At 37.4% G+C, this 19,089-nt stretch overlaps 1 protein-coding gene across 1 annotated transcript in view; it reads left to right on the forward strand.

The window, feature by feature from the left end:
- SLC2A13 (solute carrier family 2 member 13) overlaps positions 1 to 19,089 on the forward strand; it is a 361,921-nt gene that overhangs the window by 159,817 nt on the left and 183,015 nt on the right. The window contains exon 4 of the mRNA XM_053557369.1: positions 14,988 to 15,096. Within this exon, the coding sequence (XP_053413344.1) occupies positions 14,988 to 15,096 (109 nt within the window). The remainder of the gene's footprint in view (positions 1 to 14,987; positions 15,097 to 19,089) is intronic.

A 19,089-nucleotide genomic window follows, 5' to 3' on the forward strand; every position in this document is an offset into this window, starting at 1 on the left:
GCTGGTTTTAGCATTTTGGGTTTAATTAATGACCTTTTAGAGGGCAATAGAATGGGAGGGGGCAAGCTTAGAAAATAAAATGGAGAAACTGTGTGTTGACCTCTTCTGTTAAAAAGTGTAGAGGTGATAGAATTGCAGGTTGGTAGAACTGGGACAGAGGGCTGTATGGGGAATAATGATGTACAAGACTCCAGACAAGGAGAGAGACGTCTGATGGAGGCTCAGAGAGGAAACAGTCCCTCCTTTCACTGCCTTAGAAGGGAAAGACAAACAGATATAGGTGCTGAGAAATTTATGTTGGAAGGGAGGAAAGTTCCAGGAATTTGCATCCGTTGGCTTCTGAAGTGGTTCAAGATTTTGAGGTAATTTGCAAAGTGAGATGAAATGTGTGAAAGAGAATCTATTTAAGCAGTGACTCTTAAAGTCAAAATACGAATCTTAGAACACACGTTCTTGAGGTTATATAAATGTCATTTTCTGGTTTTAAATATGTAATAATTTTTTTGCTTTATTAGGAATAATTTAGCTTTCCTCGCTCCTTTACAACCATTCTTCTTCCACAGATGTAATTCTTTCTCCTCTCCTTTCATTAGAAGACCAAATGGATATATAACAGGAAAGTGAAAGGTCTTTATACCAATAGGCTAAATAGAATATTTATGAATAGCACTTATTAGGAAAGTGCTAGGAAAATGGCTCTCCACTACTTTCCTGAAACATGTATATTAATAGTAACTTGATGAATAATGAATGGGAATAATTTATAATTGCCACGTACTTCTTTCAAACAGAACGTTTGTTTACACTCTCCTACATAGCAGTTACCTCACAGCTATATTTTACATAAGGAACCATATATTTTTAATGGATATGTTGCTAAAATAGTTTCATTGAATAGAGGCAGAGAATCTTGGTGTTTTAAAGGATCTCAGAGGACAGGATGTTCTAGAAAGATCCCTGAGAGGCATTCAGCTAGACATTGCTTCACTTCTTTCTAAACTGTTGATGCCAATGATCCTGAGCCCTGCTAGAATATTGTCTAAATAAGCCACGAACAAGTTGAATAGCAAAATTAGAATCCTTCCTACGTCTCTGGTAATAAATGTAACACTAGCCTTTTTATATATGCATAACTGAGGTTTAATCAATGAAAACATACAGAAACGAGTTTTATTTTACAATTGAATTTTTCAGTACAGTGGGCAGACTGCGTTTTTCTTAGAAGACTAAGATTTAGCATTCAGAAAAAGTAGCCGGATCAAAGCATTTCTAAGTACAAAACTCAGATTTCAGTGAGAATTTTAAATAGACACATCCTGACTCTCCTCACAGATTTTCACTGACCATATGGTAACTACAGACATGCCTCAAAATAAAACAGCCATATGTAGATTTTCAAATACTGACCTCATCCCTAGAGAGCCATATTTATCTAGAAGAGCATCTCAAACCGTATCAAGTAAAATTATGGTGTGTGTCACGTTAGAAGATTAGAAGAATCTGCCTAATGAAAAACAATCACAAGTTAAAAACAAAAAATGCCAAGGAAGTAAGGTTAGAGAGCCACAGACATTTAAATGAAAAGTATCTGGAGATGAGTCTTTCACATTCTCTTGTGCGGTCCTGATACACAGTGGGATAACATATAAACACAGCGTTAAAAGCTGTCCTGTACTGTGGCCATCAACACGGATTTAGCGAAGATGCTTAAGGGATGATCAATAGGAATGCTTAGCATGCAGACCTGTTCTCAGGTAGCAGCCTCTAAATGCAAATATCTTCTGTCTGCTGGATGTGCTAATCAAATACCAATACGATCTTTCCCGAGTCCTACCCAGAGTGGGACGTGCGGAACTCACTTCTCCCATTTCCCACTGTCAATCCTTCTCTATTGAAATTCTGCCACTGTTTTTCAGAATAGATAGCTTTGTGGGCATGTGTCTATGAATTAAACAAAAACATGGAAGAAGGAACAGAATTGTCGTAACGGTTTGGAACGAATATGGTATTTACCTCTTCATGATGCCTCATTTCTCTTTTCAGAGTAGGAGTGGAAAAGTCAGAAAAGGGGACGTCAGGATGTGAAAGTCTGCAAGTAATAGATTTTGCAAAGGTGATCATTATAGTTATAAAGCATCTTCTCTTTCCAAATCTGTCTATACACACACACATAAATATATACCCACAGAGACCCTTCTCTCTACATGTCTATCATACCTATACACACGTGCGTATTATGTATATTATGTATTATACACACTTACATTGGCCTGGGTGTAAATGTGGGAGAACGGTGGAGATTTTAAAGATCTCACTGTGGATAGGCAACGCCATAGGGGTTGTCTCAGTAGATCTCACATGTTCAGGTTTTCTTTAAGTCTAGGCATTCAAGGATCTGTTCTGTGCCTGAAATTAATTAATATTAATCATTTCTAAATATTCTTTGAAAGCTTTAGTTTTCCTTTGCATTCCTTTTGATGTAGTGGTATTTTATTAGGTTTTCTTCGGTGATCAATTGTGTTTCAGGGGTAGAGTTATGTCACGTCTGTCTTCAAATCAAATACAGTTGTGATTCTGAAGGAAATGACACTCCAGGCCAAGAACTCTGAGCATTCCACTATCCCATAACAGGTCACTGAAATTTCTGACCTGATCTTTGTAGCGTGTGAGTAAACCTAAATGTTGTCTTTTACAAGGCGCCAGTGTATAGCACTGGGAATATAAGGACAGAACTGTGAAAAGTTATTTTTGAAATCACAGTTTCGTTTCTTCTTGGTGAGTAAATTAGAAAAAAATTACTTTATTCTAAGCCAGATTTATAAGTGATTTTAAAAGTAATTTGAACCTATTCAGATTTATCAGTCTCTCCCACCTTAAATAATCTCATTTTATACTTTTCAAGTTTTGCTAAATGTTACAACTTGAATCTTTAGCAGGAAAGCTTAAAATGTTATCTACAGTAGAAACAATCAGTTCTTTATAGAAATCCAATAGCACTTTTTTTTTCTTTTTTTGCAGTTTTTGGCCGGGGCTGGGTTTGAACCTGCCACCTCCGGTATGTGGGACCCGCGTCCTATTTCTTTGAGCCACAGGCACCACCCTTCAATAGCATTTTTAAATTAAAATGTATGTACTAGCTAGTTCATGTCCATAAATGTTTCAATATTTATTGATTTTAGGGATCTAGTGAAGGGGTGTTTAGTTAACCAGCTGCTTTAGGCCATAAAATATTTTGAAGAAAAGAAAATAAAAATAAAAGGGGGGTGGCGCCTGTAGCTCAAGGAGTAGGGCGCCGGCCCCATATAATGGAGGTGGCAGGTTCAAACCTGGCCCCAGCCAAAAATTTCAAAAAATAAGAAATAAAAATAAAAGGGTTATTTTGATACAAGCTGCTCTTAACACATTCTTCTGGAATAAATTAAAACTGTTAATATATTTATGCTAGTTAATTGAACTTTGTTATTAAGATGTATTTGGGTTTGGATATATTACATTTTGTCATTTGTAGCTTATCATTTTAGGTAAGAGTGTTTTCTTTTGAAAACTTGTAAAATAAGATAAGACTTCTTTCCTTCCATCTTTCCTTCCTTTACTGTAGAAGTCCAGGCTTTGATTGATACTTGCAGCACAGATCAGTTTTCCTCTCCGGTTCTCGGAGGTGGCCGGCCTCCTTTACAAACTGGAAACAGGTTCTGTAGCCTCACACAACTTTAGTGGAAAGAGTTTAATTTCCACAATAGCCAGTTTGTAAGTCAGCCCTAGAAAGAGACTTCGTTTCATTTGTATGCTATGATATAGAATATTGTGGGATTGCCACCGTGAACAGAGCATATCCTAAAATCCAGCATTCACCCTGTGACCTCCAGGGCCCCGTATGCCAGTCCTCATGCACATAATGACCAGATACATACAGGAATCTCCCTAGTGGGCTTTGTCTGTCCTGTTCACAGCATGGGAAAGACGTTTTTTAAACTCATGTGTCCCAGCATAGCTAAACAAATGGAAGATTCTGTTACCCTGCTTTTCCTTTTTTCCCCGCATTTACGTTCTGCTGTAAGCACTTAGACCTTTTGACAGTCCTGGATGATCGACACTCTGAGTCGAGCCTTTGGTGAACCCAGTGCCGTACTTCCTGCCACATTCTGGAGAACTTAGCACTATCCTTTTCATAGAACATCTTTACGTCCTACTTTATACGTGTATTAAATGACTAACACTGATATTTTTTAATATATAGGAGACCATGGTTTTTCTTTTTTTTTCTCATGGTGGTGATAGAAAAGTGGGGAAAAAAAGAGTTGGGGGTGGGACAAGAACTAGTTTGAAATTAGAGCCTCACGTGCTCAATTCATTTTATATATATAGTTCCTGGATATTTTTGACATAATTATGATTTTTCCGAGAGTCAGGCTGACAGAAAATGTCATCTTTCTCTTAATGTTATATTTCAAGGTACAACCTATGTTTGCAGCAAGCATACTTCTGGAATTTGATAGGACAATTGCAATTTTTTTTATTTTTAGATAATTCTGCTCTACCATAAGATCATAGGCCATTTAGTTCAGGTTGATTTTTAATCTTTTTGGTATTTTTGTTCGTGGTAACTATTACATGTAAAGCCAAATATAGGATGAGTCATGGTTAGGTTTTTCACATTAATTCTCAGTAGCACTTATTTGCCGAATATCTGAATCTAAAAGAGGAATGCACTAAGGGAATATTCCATATCCATATAAAACTTAAATATCTATGTGAATACGCAGGTTTTTTAAACCAAGCATATGATTACTGTTTAGACGCATGGTTCATATATCTCTAAACGGTCTAATCTGAGACAGATACAGGAATATTTGACTTCTTGGAAGTCTACACGTGATCTAAAATGAAGGCAGGGGAATGAAATAATTCTGGCTTATCTGTGGTTATGTGAATAGTTTGGAAGTTGATATCGTTTGACTTGATAGGACTATCATTAATTATGGGAGCCTGGGGCTTAAGTCCTACTGGTTTATAGTATTCTGTATAGGAACGTTACGTTAACTATAAAAAACATAACCTAATCCTTTGTTCCCTCATATTAATCTGAGGTTTAAAAAAAAGGAAAGAAAATCCTAGAACCCAAATGCACTAGAAAAACAGATAAACTAGAAGGTGTTTATGCAACACAAAAAACTCCTCATTTTCTGAAAAGATTTTTCTTAGCACTTTGCCAAACAGAAATCAATCACTCTGAGCCAAATGAATGATGAATCTGACAGAGGTTGGTAGGGAACGACAATTACTAAGAAATTAAGTTACAGCATGAACTACTGCTTATTGAATAGCATGTCAAGAAAATAAAGTATGTCTAAAACTTGAAAAAAAAGGAATAATATTAAGTATAATATAAAAGAAATTATAACAATCCATTTATTCTGTATGTTAATAAATCTGAATTATTTTGTGGAATCTTTAAGAGGGAAGGCTATTTGTTTATGTGTTTACAGAGAAGGAAAACCTAATTAATTAATTGAAGAGTTTTAATTGAAAACTTTCAAATTGTATTCAGCTATGGAAGATTCTAGAGAGCTGAAAGATGAAATCAAATAACAGCTGAAGCATCAGTATTTGAGTTATGGTGGGATATACTTCATGAGCGTTACCAACTTTAATTATCAAAACACACCTAGGAAATAGAGGTATCACTTACGAAACATGGAGCTTAGAGAGGGTGAGGAACTCATCCAGCTTAACATGGCTGCTGAAGAGCAGAGACGGATTTAAACCTGAATTTCTGCGATTTGAAGAAATCAGACTGTTCTACACTGCTTGTGGTTGCATAGCCTCTAACAAATGCAATCATATATATTCTTATTTCCTAGCATAAATATCTACTGAATAAGGGAAGAAGTTTATTATATCACCAAAAATGATCATTTATTGTGAAAATACTGTCAGAATACCATTAGGTTAAAGTAACTGTCCCTTCATTTAGAAGTTGCTTCGTCTACAGATAATGTAAAGAATATAGTTGCTGAAGAAAATTACTTATTTAAGAAATGATGCCTTGCTTTTCTTAAGAATTAGAGCAGCAATTCATATTATCTTTTTTGTGTGTGTGTGTGTGGTTTTGGCTGGGGCCGGGCTTGAACCCGCCACCCCTGGTATATGGGGCCGGCGCCCTACTCCTTGAGCCACAGGCACCGCCCCCCATAATTTGTCTTCTATGCAACATACTTCAGCCGCATAGCACTCTTCGTGGCTATTAGGAAGTTTGAAGTTCCTTCATTCCAGGATTGCTGGGTGATGCATTTGATGTGTGCTTCATTTATGTTTATACCTTTGTTGAAGGAAATATTTTAGAGCTTAGAAAGAATTCTTGATAATAATAATAATAAAAAGTTTTCAAAACAGTATTTTTAGTAATATTCAGCCCTGTGATCATCTCCTGTTAATAGAGAAAAAGTCTTTACTTTAGCAACCTGGAATAATAATGAGCAGATTAACACAGCCATTGCACACAGTCCCCTAATGGACCTTGATCAGCTGACAAGCACGCGTCCATAGACAACTGGCCCATCACAATGTCTTGGCAAATTGATTGCCTTGGAGGATTTCAGAAAGTATTGGCATAAATGCCAGACTGTGTAGGAATGATTGAACCACATGGGGTTGAATTTACGAATAGCAGCAGTCTATTCTTCCAAACAGAACATGTGCCAAGCACCAGCTTGTAATCACAAACATCATCTGCTGCATATTGAAGAGGAAAACAGCATGAGTGTGCTCAGGATCTTGGTGGTCGTTTATAATTAATCACAACATTGTTTAGCAACTTGGAGTGCACTCAAAGTGCTTCATCCACGAGTTCTCATGTTTGCTCTGGTGCTTCTCTTCTCCCCTTCTCCCCTTTTTTTCTTTTCTTCCTTACATTTAAGCAAATGTTTATTAAATGTCTTCTATTTTCGTGATCTTGGACAAAGCAAAGCACAACAGGAAGCAAAAAGATAGACAGAAGCTGAACCATGCAGCCGACGTAATTCAGTGTGGAGGCCACGATCCAGAACGGAGGACAGGTCGGGTACCTCGTCCACAGACGAGTGAGCCAGGAGCGAGAGCATAGGAAGGAGCCAGTCACCCAGCATTGGAAGAACAGGATCCCAAGCAGAAGGAGCTTTCTAAGAGAATTATTTCAATATCAGCCTTCTTTGGATAAAACAAACTACCTAAAGATTATTGAAGCACTGCATATCGGAGGGGAAGTAGAGTGAACTGCATCTTGAAAGTTCTAATGGGTCTGTCATTCAAAGTTTTGAGCCTGTAAGTGAAGTGATTAGTGGTGTGCTTTAGTAGAGAGGATGGCAGCCATGTGGAGGAATTGGGTTAAATCCAGTGGAGCCTGGAGATGCAGAGACCATAGACAGGCTTGTTATTGAATACATGGCATGTGCCTGGAACTTTGTCATCTCTAATCCCCATAACAGATACTACTAGTGCTATGAAATCTATTTTACTGAAGAGGAGATGGAGGCTTAGAGAGATTGAATCTTAAATGGCTACGCCGTGGGACTGGTATTTCAACACTGTCCGTGTGAACACTTTGTATGGCCATACACAGTCTCCCTGGGGAGACGGGTGAGAGCCCAGCCCCGGCAGTGGGGAGGTGCGGAGGCAGAGAGGGGACAGGTGGAAGATAAGAGAAATCTTTCTGATGTTTCATAGAAGTGAGGCACACATACATTAATTATTGCTGAAACTCAACCATGTATCAAATACGGGAAGCAGGAATAGACAGTGAAGAAATTAGGAAACACAGGGTCAAGAACAAGTTTGGGGTGAGAAATGTGGACTTGATCTGGCAGCCCTGTGTGGGCCTTCCTTCTGCCTCCGTCTCAGAATGCCATTCCTTCCCTCGGTGGCAGCATTTAGGCCACTGTGGCGTAGCTTGTTGTCTTTCTGTCATAACTTCCTCCCATCCTAACAGCATGAGCACCTTGAGGCAGGGCCTCCGCACAGCTCTGTACCTAGCACAGAGTAGGTTCCGGGCAGGTGCTTCAGTTATGATAAGGGAGTAAGAGGTTTTCACGCATAGAGATGGGAGAACAGGCAAGGGAAGTTTAAGGAGGAGGAATGTTTAAGATGGATATTGTGGGACCAGGACTGAGAGCCAATTAGAGATGATTGAAGGGCTCCCCAGACGACCCACAGACACACCGAATATGTCAGGAAACCTGGGAGACTCATATTTCTCGTTGTTCTCCAGGGACATTCAACTCCCTGGGTATGAGAATTGAGAAAGGGGCAGAGTGGAAGGAAGGGTTTGAAATTCATGAATCTGGAATTGACAGTGGGTATCATGGCAGGTGGGGCCGTGAAAAAGATGAAGAGAAAGGAGTTGAGGGATGGAAGTGAGGCTGAGCAGAGTGCGTTTATTCCCTCAGCTTGAACATGTGCCAGCTTTGTGTTCTGTTATTCATAATCACTGTTTATAAGTTGTTGTTTTTTTATTGCTAAGAAAAATCAGTTGACTTAAGTATACATATAAAATTTCTTGACATTTATGACCTGAGCAAATCATTGGCGTAAGTTCTTTCTAGATCTTCATGCTTATTAGTTGATGACCTTGGGAGAGTTATCTAATCCCTCTGTGCTTAGTTTCCTCATTTCTGAGACTGGGATGTAACACCTGCTTTTGCTTTCTTGATAGGACTCTTATGGTGATAAATGGTTCACACGGCATGAAGAGCTATTGAAATGTTAGAGAATCTATTGGGATGTGAGCAGATGCTCGGGGTGATGGTGTGAGAGCAGCCTCCTGCAGCCGTCTGCAGGAGAGGACTGTGGTGTTGGGGGGCCTTGCTGTGCCTCATGGTAGCCCAGTCGTGGAGCCCTAAATGGAAGAGTGTGGAGAGCAGTATCTGAAGCTGAGCAGTGATTATCTTGCTCCCGGTAAGGCCCCTGCTTTCTCCGCAGAGGCATCTTTACTTTGTCAGCAGTGGGGAAACCTCCTACAGTTTGCATTTTGTAATTCATTAGTCACAAAGTGTTCTACTTCTCTCTTAACTTTTCTTAATGTGTGGTAAAATCCATAAATAAATAAGACGAAAAGAAAGGGAAGAACAAGAGCAAGGGAAATCTGGAAGAAACCCTCAGGGTCCTGCCTCCTTGGTCGTTCTCATCGCAGGCTTTATGGGTCCAGTTTAATCTGATGTCGTTGCTTCTAATTAGTAACCTCTTTGCACCCTTATTTAAATGAAAGTCCTGGTCTTTGAATATCTGGACTTTTCCCTTGCCATCCTTTCCACCATGTCAGCCCTCAGGACATCTTACATCTCTTTATTAGGAAAAGCTTTTTGTTGCTGGTTAGCAACTCTATTGAGGCACACTTTATAGACAATGAGAGACACATATTTAAGCCATCTAATTTGATCAGTTTTGACATGTGTGAACCATTGCCACAATCAAGAGAGTGAACGTGTTCCTGCTTCCCCAAACTTTCCTCGGTGCCCCTTCGTGATTCCTCCACAGGCAACCACTGATCTGCTTTCCATCGAGGTATTCCGATTTGAGAGTTCTTGGGAGCGTCAGTTTTTAATGAAGTCAGTACTTTTCTTTAATTTCAGATTAATATGAAGATCCAATGATTAGGTTAGTTAGAGTCTAAGTTGTAGTTGAGCCCTTCACCCAGGGTGTGCCAAATGCCCTTCCGTATGTTGGGCAGTTAAGTGAGGGCACGCCAATCCTCCTCCTCCCCTTCCCCCTTCCACTTGAATTTCATTCTGTTTTTCTCTTGTGTGGGCGTGTAGTTCATCTAAGGGTTTCACATTAGTTTTGAGTAAAATTGGATACTCGCTTTTCCATTCTTGTGATGACTTTACTACGGAGGATGTTCTTCAACGCCGTCCAGGTTAATACAAGAGATGTAAAGGATCTATTTTTTTATACATATACTACAAATTCAATACTTTTAATAGTTTGTAGGGCTGGCTACTTAGGCTGCCTATTTTTTCTTGATTGAGTTTGGGAAGAGTCTGTCTTCCAGGGAATTTGTCTATTGCATTTAAAATGTTGAATTTAATGGCATGGAGTTGTTCGTGATAACTCTTGTATTCTTCTGATGACTGTGTTGAGATCATCTCTCGCATTCCTGAAGTTGGTCATTTGTGTTTTTTCTCCCTTTTTTCTGGTCAGTCTGTGTATGAGCTTCCTGTGGCTGCTATTGCAAATTACCACGAATGCGGCAACTTACTAGAAACTCTCCCACAGTTCCTCCAGCGTCTCATGGGAACAATGTGTTTCTTGCTTTTTCCAGCTTCCAATGTGGTCGCCAGCGATCCTTGTCCTGCGGCTCCCTCAGTCCAATCTCCACACTCTTCCCTTTTTTCTTGAATCTCCTCTGCCTGCCTCTGATAGGGATACCTAGGACTGCATTTTGAGCTAACCCAGGTTACTCCTCCCATCTCAAAATGTTGAACTTAATTACGTCTACATGATCCTTTTTTGTCATCTACAATAACGCAGGTTCCAAGCATTAGGGGCCATTATTCAGCCTACCACAGTTTGACTTAAAGCTTACCAATTTTATCCATCTTTTTGCTTTATTGGTTGTTTTTCTCAACTGTCTTCCTCTTTTTTATTTCATCAATTTCCATTCTGATCTTTATTATTATTTTTAGCCATGGTTTTCCTTTGGCTTTCATTTTTCTGTCTTTTGGATTTCTTAAGGTTGAAGCTCAGGTTATTGCTATAAATTTACTTCTTCTACTTTAGCTTCATTCTACAAATTTTTATATATTGTCTTTTTGATATTTTTCAGTTTCATTTTCTTTTTAATTTCCATTTTTTCTTTGATCTATATAAATTCAGTTTCTAGTTTCAGAGGTTTTCTTCAGTTATCTTTCAGTTACTAATTTCTATATTAATTTTATTATGATCAGAGAACATCCATTGCATGACTTGAAAACTTTTAAATTAATTGAGACTAGTTTTAGAACTCAGAGTGTAACTATATGTATACTCTTTAAGAATGTGCATCTTGCTCTTATTTAGTGGGGGTATTGTTTAAATGTCAGTTGTTAGGTCGGGTTTGATTTTCGGCCTACTTATTCTATCAGGTATTGAAAAAGAGGTGTTCAAGTACTGGACTGTAACTGTGAGTTTTTCTGTGTCCTTTTGGATTTTTATCAGTTTTTGTTCTATATATTTCGAAGCTCTTAGTAGTAGGTACATAAACATTTAGGATTGTTCTGTTCTCTTGATGAATCGATTCCTTTAACATCACAGATCGTATTTTCCTGCCTTTGTGTATGCCTGGTTATTTTCTGTTTTATGCCAGACATTATGTATGTTGTATTATCATTAAGATTTTTTCTGGGATGCTGTTCAGTAACTTGGAAGCAGTTGGGTGTTACTTTAGGCTGTTTTCCATGTTACTGAAGAATGTTTAATCTAGGACTGAATTTACACTGTTGCTAAGGTACCTTCTGAGTACTCTTGCTTACACTCTAAGTTTTCACTCGGGTTGGTAGGAACAGACACTGTTTCCAGCCAGGCATAAGCTTCTGGGATTGATTTTGCTAACCCTTTCCTGTGACTCTTTTCCATGCCTTGGGTTGTTTCCTCATAGACATCCACTGGTCAGTACTCAACTGAATACTCAGAGGAGACTCTGGAAATCTCTAGTTTTCTTTCTCTGTCCCTCTGACTTCCTTTCCTCCCTGGCCCTCTGCCCTGTGAATTCTATACCCCTGGGCATCCTTGTCTTCTGAGCTGCTGCTTTTTAACTCAAGGAGACCACCAAAGTTGGCCTGCTTTCCCCTCCCTGTGCTGCAGCCTGGAAACTTTTTTGAGGCATTAAGCTGGGACAATTAATTGTACAGTTCACGTCATTGGTTCCTTGAGTCTCAGGGATTGGTCTCTTTATTGCTTCGTATCTGCTATCATGATCACTATTACTTTGTGCAATTTTGTATGGTTTTTTTGGTTTCACGTGGGAAGGTAAAAGCTGATAATTATGACTCTGTCTTAGCTGGGAGTAGAGCTGGATTTTATACAAACTGGGATCTCGTGCATTTTAAATTAGACTTAGAGCATTCTTTAGGCTCCGTTCCCAGCCAGTGTGTTCACAGGAATGGCTGCCCTTGTGGGAGGATCTTTTTTATCCTGCTATCAGAACCCTGCCAAACTGGACACCTTGGTGCAAGTTACGTAGCAACTTGATAGTATGGGGCATTCAGAATGAAGGAAAAGGCTTGGCGCTTGTGGCTCAAGCGCCTAAGGCGCCAGCCACATACACCTGAGCTGGCGGGTTCGAATCCAGCCCGGGCCTGCCAAACAACAATGATGGCTATAACCAAGAAATAGCCGGGCATTGTGGCGGGCGTCTGTAGTCCCAGCTACTTGGGAGGTGGAGGCATGAGACTTGCTTGAGCCCAGGAGTTGGAGGTTGCTGTGAGCTGAGATGCCACAGCACTCTACCCAGGGCAACAGCTTGAAGCTCTGTCTCAAAAAAAAAAAAAAAAAAAAAACAGAATGAAGGAAAAGATCAACCCGGTTTAAGTTCTTGAATCTATTTCTTAATTATATGTTACATTTGAGGTCCTTTTATTTCTAATCTACGTTAATTGGTTAGAGGTTAGTTTTTATTATGTGGAAAATTCTGTGTTTCAAAGACAGAAACATTTAAAAGAAAATTAAGTGTGAAATGTTAGTGTAAACAAAATGTTTTTAATTACAAGAGCAAAAGAAATGTAGTAAGTAGAGCATAACATTTTCAACTTTCACTTATGGACATTCAGCCATTAATATAATTAATTTTTTTCTTCAGCTTCATAGCTTCTGTGATATAAAGATTAATGATAACTTTCATTTGTTAAGTCATTTTTACTGCCTAATAAAGCTAGGTTTATGATTTAATGAAAGGAAATTCTTTAATTTTGCTTCTGCACAATCAGATGTGCAGCTACTGTGACCAAAATTTATCTGTTAAAAAAATGTCCAGTCTAATAGAGGAACTACCATTGCTTATTTTTAACAGGAAGTCCAAAGCAAGAGAAAATACAAAATTCAGATTTTAAAAAAAGCTAAAAAATAAATATGTGATGTTTATCTGATACTTATCTCTTGATATTAAGGCAGGTCAAACTTTGGTCCTAATTTCTCATGATTTTATCTTTGTTTTTATGTCTCGTAAATTTATTATTACCTAATCTGTCCATCAACTCATGAAACAGTTTATAAGTAAAAGCAGATACAGTTATCCAAAAATTATAATAGATTTTTTGTGTGTGTGTGTGTGTGCAGCAGGAAAAGCCAATTTCTCATCAATGGTGGTTATTAAAAGCTGAGAAGGGTTTTTGTCTGTTTTGTTGTTTATTTAAATTTTTTTCCATGGTGCATAAGGTAAATGACAATATTTTTATTTGAAAATTTTGGTATATGGAAAGAGGTAATACATTGCTTATTTTGTGGCTTGTTTATAAATAGCTATATTTTCACATGAGCCTGGCTATCTTTTAGGCAGCTGATCCAGATATATTTTGCTACCACAGAGCTCTCAAAATCTACCTATTTGATGTATTAGGCTTTAATACTGCTTTGCTTGAATCTGAGGCAATTTAACATTTATAATACCCTCTGCCTGCTTGCATTTAGCTTTGAATGGCCATCAATGCTTCTCCAAATTAATCTGTGTCCTGTCTTGCCATTTAGAGACAGAGTTGTTTGTAGTAAATCAAGTTTTGTGATAGTAGTCTCCCATATGGAGAGATCGAATATTCTTGCCCCTACAATATTCAGTTGTAATTAATGCCCTGGCTTGACATTAACTTTTATTGCTGAGACAACAGCATATTCTGTTCCATTTCTACCAACTGGAATGTTGGATTTCTAGAAGATTTCCAGATATAGTGAGACTTCCTTGGATTTTAATTTACTTGACTTGGTTTTCAGTTCCCTAACAAAAGGTAGCCTCCAGGAAAAATGCCTCTACTCAAGCAATTAGCATTCCCTTGATCTCAGACCATTTCTTCTAACTGCAGAAACACCATAGGTCCTAGGTGTCAACTGTAGCCCCAGATGGACATACAGAATGTTTCTTAAGGCGAAGGTGACACTTAATTGGAACACTTAATGAAGACAGAAATAATTAATTATGCCCAGACAACAGGCATAACCTAACACTGATAAGGTTAGTCGTTGATAAGGCCTCAGTGGATTATTCACATTGACAGCTTTCTAGAATTGATCTACAGTTCTGATAAAGACCAAGAGATCTGGGCTATTTTTTTGAAAGGCCATTTATATTTTAAAATGACCATTGAATGCCTCTTACGGAATTATTCAAAATTTAAAAGCATATGGGTGGGTGTGTTATATATATATATACATATATATATATATATACACACATACACTTCCATATACAATAGACGTTTATTTTTCTTTTATTACTTTTTTGATAACTTTTGTTAATAATATCTATAGTAGCTCTGAGCCAGTCTGAAACTGTGCCCAAATTCTTTAACTTTAGTTAAAAGAGATTGGAATGAATTTTGTTTCTTGTTTGTTTTTGATAAATGCCATTTTTTTTTTTTTTTGGTTGATAAAAGCAATTTTCCAGTAACTTTGTAGTCCTACATGGATGAATTTTAGATAATATTTAATTGCCAAGAAAATCAAAGAACAAAGAGTGTGATTATGAATATAGCTTATAGGAATTTAAGGAAGACTAATTTGACAGTTTCAGTTATAAAGTTCTTCCTAGAACCCATAAATTGTTTTAACTCGAGTTCTCTCTCACTGCTTTATAGTTTAAAAAATTATACAGAGTCTGTTTTAAAAATAATATATTGTACCCAGATTTCTGTAAAAGTATATTTATTCTATTTTAAAATGCCCAATCATGTTTATTTCATGGATACTTGGGGAAATTTATCCTAATGGGAATAATTACTATGAAAGCTAAAAATAATAGATTTTTTTTTTTTCCTTTCTTTTTTGAAAAAAAGCCGGACCTGTGATCTGCAGAATGCTGAGTTATCCCCCAACTCGCCGAGCTTTAATTGTGGGTTGTGGCCTGCAAATGTTCCAACAGCTCTCAGGCATTAACACCATCATGTATGTATTTCTTTCTGGATTTTTACTGAAAAGATTGTGAAAGGATTATTTTACCTGAAAAAAAAAAAAAAAAAAACAGGACTCAGTGAACTCAGTGATTTATTATTATTAAATGTATAGGATTCTCCTTTTGGGAGATCTTACCTTTATGATTTCTTTAAATCCTATAATTTGTTTAATGACTAGAAAGAGGTGATTTATTTTATTTATTATATCATTGGCTTTATTTGCTTTCATATAATTTTTCTTTTATGCCACCCAGTACTTCTTAATATTCTAAGCTAATGTGTCATTCTAAACTATTTCTTGATGTTAGTTAGGAAGTAAAAAAAAAAAAATGGAACTCTCTTGGTATTGCCAGAGATTTTAAGCACACAGATAACTGGTCCATTTCCTTTTCGAGAAATCTGCGTTTGTAGAAGTATGTTTATTACAACCAGAGTACCATGGAGGGGAGATTGAGGGGGAGAGGAGAAATGGGAAAAACAGAGAAGTTCCACGTTTTCTAGTTTTTGGAGTAGTCCCCAAAGTTGTACGTGTGCTGGATTGGAGTGGAATGAATAGTATGGGCTCTATTCAAAACCCATTTTGAGGGTTTATACCAGATACACAGCAATAAATTAAGTAGATTTGGGCCCTGGCCTCAGGGATATATAGGCTGGTAGAAGAAACCCACATTAAATAAACACATACTTAAATATAGGATTTCAAATTCTGATAAGGGATCTATAGGACTGTTCCATTTCTCCAGAGAAGGCTTTTAAGATTCTAAAGAATAGAATACCATTTATAAAAGGTAATCAGTTTTCCCAAGTCACAAGTTGTTGGATAAAAGCTGCTGGACCTGATTTTAGAAGTTCTTCTACCCGCCCACCTATTGGTTAAAATTATTCATTAAAAAAATGCAAGTTATGTAAAATTAAATTCTCCCTGGTAAGCCATTTGTACTTGAGACTCTGGATATCTTCCTTTCAAGGTACTTGGGATATGATAAATTATTTAGTGGCAGAAGAAGAAGTGTAAATTGGTTAAAAAGTAAGACCCAAAGACTGTTAGATTAAGCGAGGATTTGTTAAGAAACTCCACTTTCAATACAACCATGCTGTTTGTGGATTTGGCTTTAATCATAATCCCTGTTAGACTTCCCAGCCTACATTTGTAATATTTTGCCCTCCACACTTTTCCTCTAATGTTTACTTTTATTTTTCCTCACCTTTATCAATTCTGTTAAGGTCCATCTGTTTGTTGGTATGGTACAAAGCATGTTTTGTCCGTGTTTTCTCTGGATTTAGCGCCTCATGACCCTGTCTGAGATGTGTCTACCCTTCTCCATGTGGTAATGGCCTAGAATTCAACAAGCCTAGGACCACTCTTTCAGATAATGCTGTGCGGTAATAACCCTGGGAGAAGATTCTAGTTGGTCAACCTAATATGTGTTCTATTTCTGAAAACATTTTTTGTTCATTCTACTTTTTTCTAAGTATTTAAACCTGTCAGGTTTAAAAGCATAGAAAATGAAGGATTTTTTTGTGGTACTTTTTTGTGTTCCTTTAAAACAGGTACCACATTCTGAGCCAACTCTAATTGATTGGTGGTGGCTGAGATCAGTGTGTTCCGAGTTGAAATGACTGTCGTAATCCTTTCGCAATATCTAGTATAAATGGTGCTGATTTAGGTTTTCAAATTTTAATAAAGCATTCATTTCTCCAAAGCCTTAGTCTTTTCTTAGAGATTAAGTATTATAAAGGTCCTCACATTCCCTAAGATTTGTGATAATCATCAATGTGGCTTGCTTATCACAAACCATCCGTGATATACAGAGTGTTGTCGTAGAGCTTTTGCTCATGTTTGAGTATCAATCCTGGAAAACAGGCAGAATAAAATAAAGTAAATGATGGCTGAACTTAGATTGCGTCTGCATGATTCCAAACAGCCAGTCAGCTCCCTGAAGAAATGAATACGATGTTCATATCTAGAGGTTTCAGGGTTAGACAGTTAATACGGGTATGATACCTAGCTCTGCAACTGTTATTTATTTACGGCACATAATTTCAGACACTCACATTGTAAGCTCATAAAACCAGCGTATATCAATGTCATTAGGATAGACTACGCTACTGTTTACTATCTGGATAGGAAACGTCTAGTCTGGGATGCTCATGTAAAGTGTTCCACTCCCACTCCCATTTGCCTGTATTTGTATATGTGTGTGTCTTTTCCCAGTGTTATTAAGATTCAGTAAATGATATCAAAAATTTTTGTTTTTAATTTCAATTGATCTTTTACCCAAAACCTAATCATTTATTTTGTGTGGGTTTTAGTAAAAAGAAAAATAAAAATTTTTTTGTTTGCTGTTTTTGTCTGGGGCTGAGTTTGAACCTGCCACCTCCAGCATATGGGGCCAGTGCCCTACTCCTTTGAGACACAGGCCCCGCCCAGAAAATATTATTTTTTTCTCATTTCTAATTTTGTTTAGAATTCTGTTTTTATAGCTATTTCCATTATAAATAAAATATATTTATGTATATAAAATTTTACTCTTACTTTCCAGCTTCTTCCCTTTTACATGGCTCTTTGGTCTTATAATCCAACCCTAATAACAAGTAGAAGTGGAAATAGTCTTTTACAAATTCCATCTTTCACCCCAATCTCTGTGTGAACTGAAATATGAGGTATTTTGAATTCTATTTCTCCTCAAGAAAAGTTTATAGAAAAATCATATGGAAGAATATTAAAAGATGATTCATCCTCACCATTGTATCATATAATCTTAACCATGTTTAGTTTTCTCTATTCTCCCTCAAAGAATCCTTTATTTCTATTTCTTTGACCTATTTAATACCTTATCTCAGTCAAGGAAATATATTTTTTGTTGAAATACTTAATTTTCCTTTCCTGTATGTGTTATGTGTCTGTGTGTCTTTTATCTGGATGATACACATAACTCATGTTTTTGTTTTTATATCCTAACCCATATCTAATCATCCTATACCCTACTGAACAGAGGAATTGCCAGTTCTTAAAAATAGTCCCTATTTAATGGCAGTGCCAGTAGCTCAGTGAGTAGGGTGCCAGCCACATACACCAGAGCTGGCAGGTTCCAGCCCAGCCCAGGCCAGGTAAAACAACAATGACATCTACAACCAAAAAATAGCTGGGCGCTGTGGCAGGTGCCTGTAGTCCCAGCTACCTGGGAGGCTGAGGCAAGAGAATCGCTTATGCCCATTTGTGGAGGTTGCTGTGAGCTGTGATGCTACAGCACTCTACTGAGGGTGACATAGTGAGACTCTGTCTCAAAAAAAAAAAAAATTCCATATTCAAGACATGACATTTAACTTTTAAAAGAGCTGGTTTTCTGTTGTAATATGACTGTCATCACTTAATAATTTCTATATGCAACTGAATTGGTTATTCTCCTGTATTCATAGGAGAGAAAGAATAAAGCAAATGGAGAGCTAGCATTTCTAATATAAAGGTGTTTATATTATTGCATTATATATCTCACAGACCATTAAGATATTTTCATATGTGTCAAAATAAAGAAGAGTGATAAATGCAGATGATGGTGATTAATGTAACAAAACCTTGTGGTAAAATGATTTTTATTCTTCTGGGTAGATACCTAGTAATGGGATTATGGGATCAAATGAAAGGTCCACTTTTAGTTCTTTTAGCTTCTCCATACTGTATTAGTTTGCAGTCCCACCAGCAGTGTAGAAGTGTTCCCTTCTCTCCGTATCCACACTGGCATCTGAACATTTGGGACTTTGCAAGGTGGGCTAATCTCACTGGAGCTAGGCGGTATCTGAGAGTGGTTTTGATTTGTATGTCTTGATGACTAGGGACAATGAGCATTTTTTCATGTGTTGGCCATTCATCTGTCATCTTCAGAGAAGTTTCTGTTCAGGTCTCTTGCCCACTTACAAGTGGGATTGTTTGCTCTTTTCTTGTCGGTTAATTTGAGTTTTCTGTAGATTCTAGTTATTAGGCCTT

The sequence above is a fragment of the Nycticebus coucang genome, chromosome 12 (genome assembly GCF_027406575.1).
Source record: "Nycticebus coucang isolate mNycCou1 chromosome 12, mNycCou1.pri, whole genome shotgun sequence".
NCBI lineage: Eukaryota > Metazoa > Chordata > Mammalia > Primates > Lorisidae > Nycticebus > Nycticebus coucang.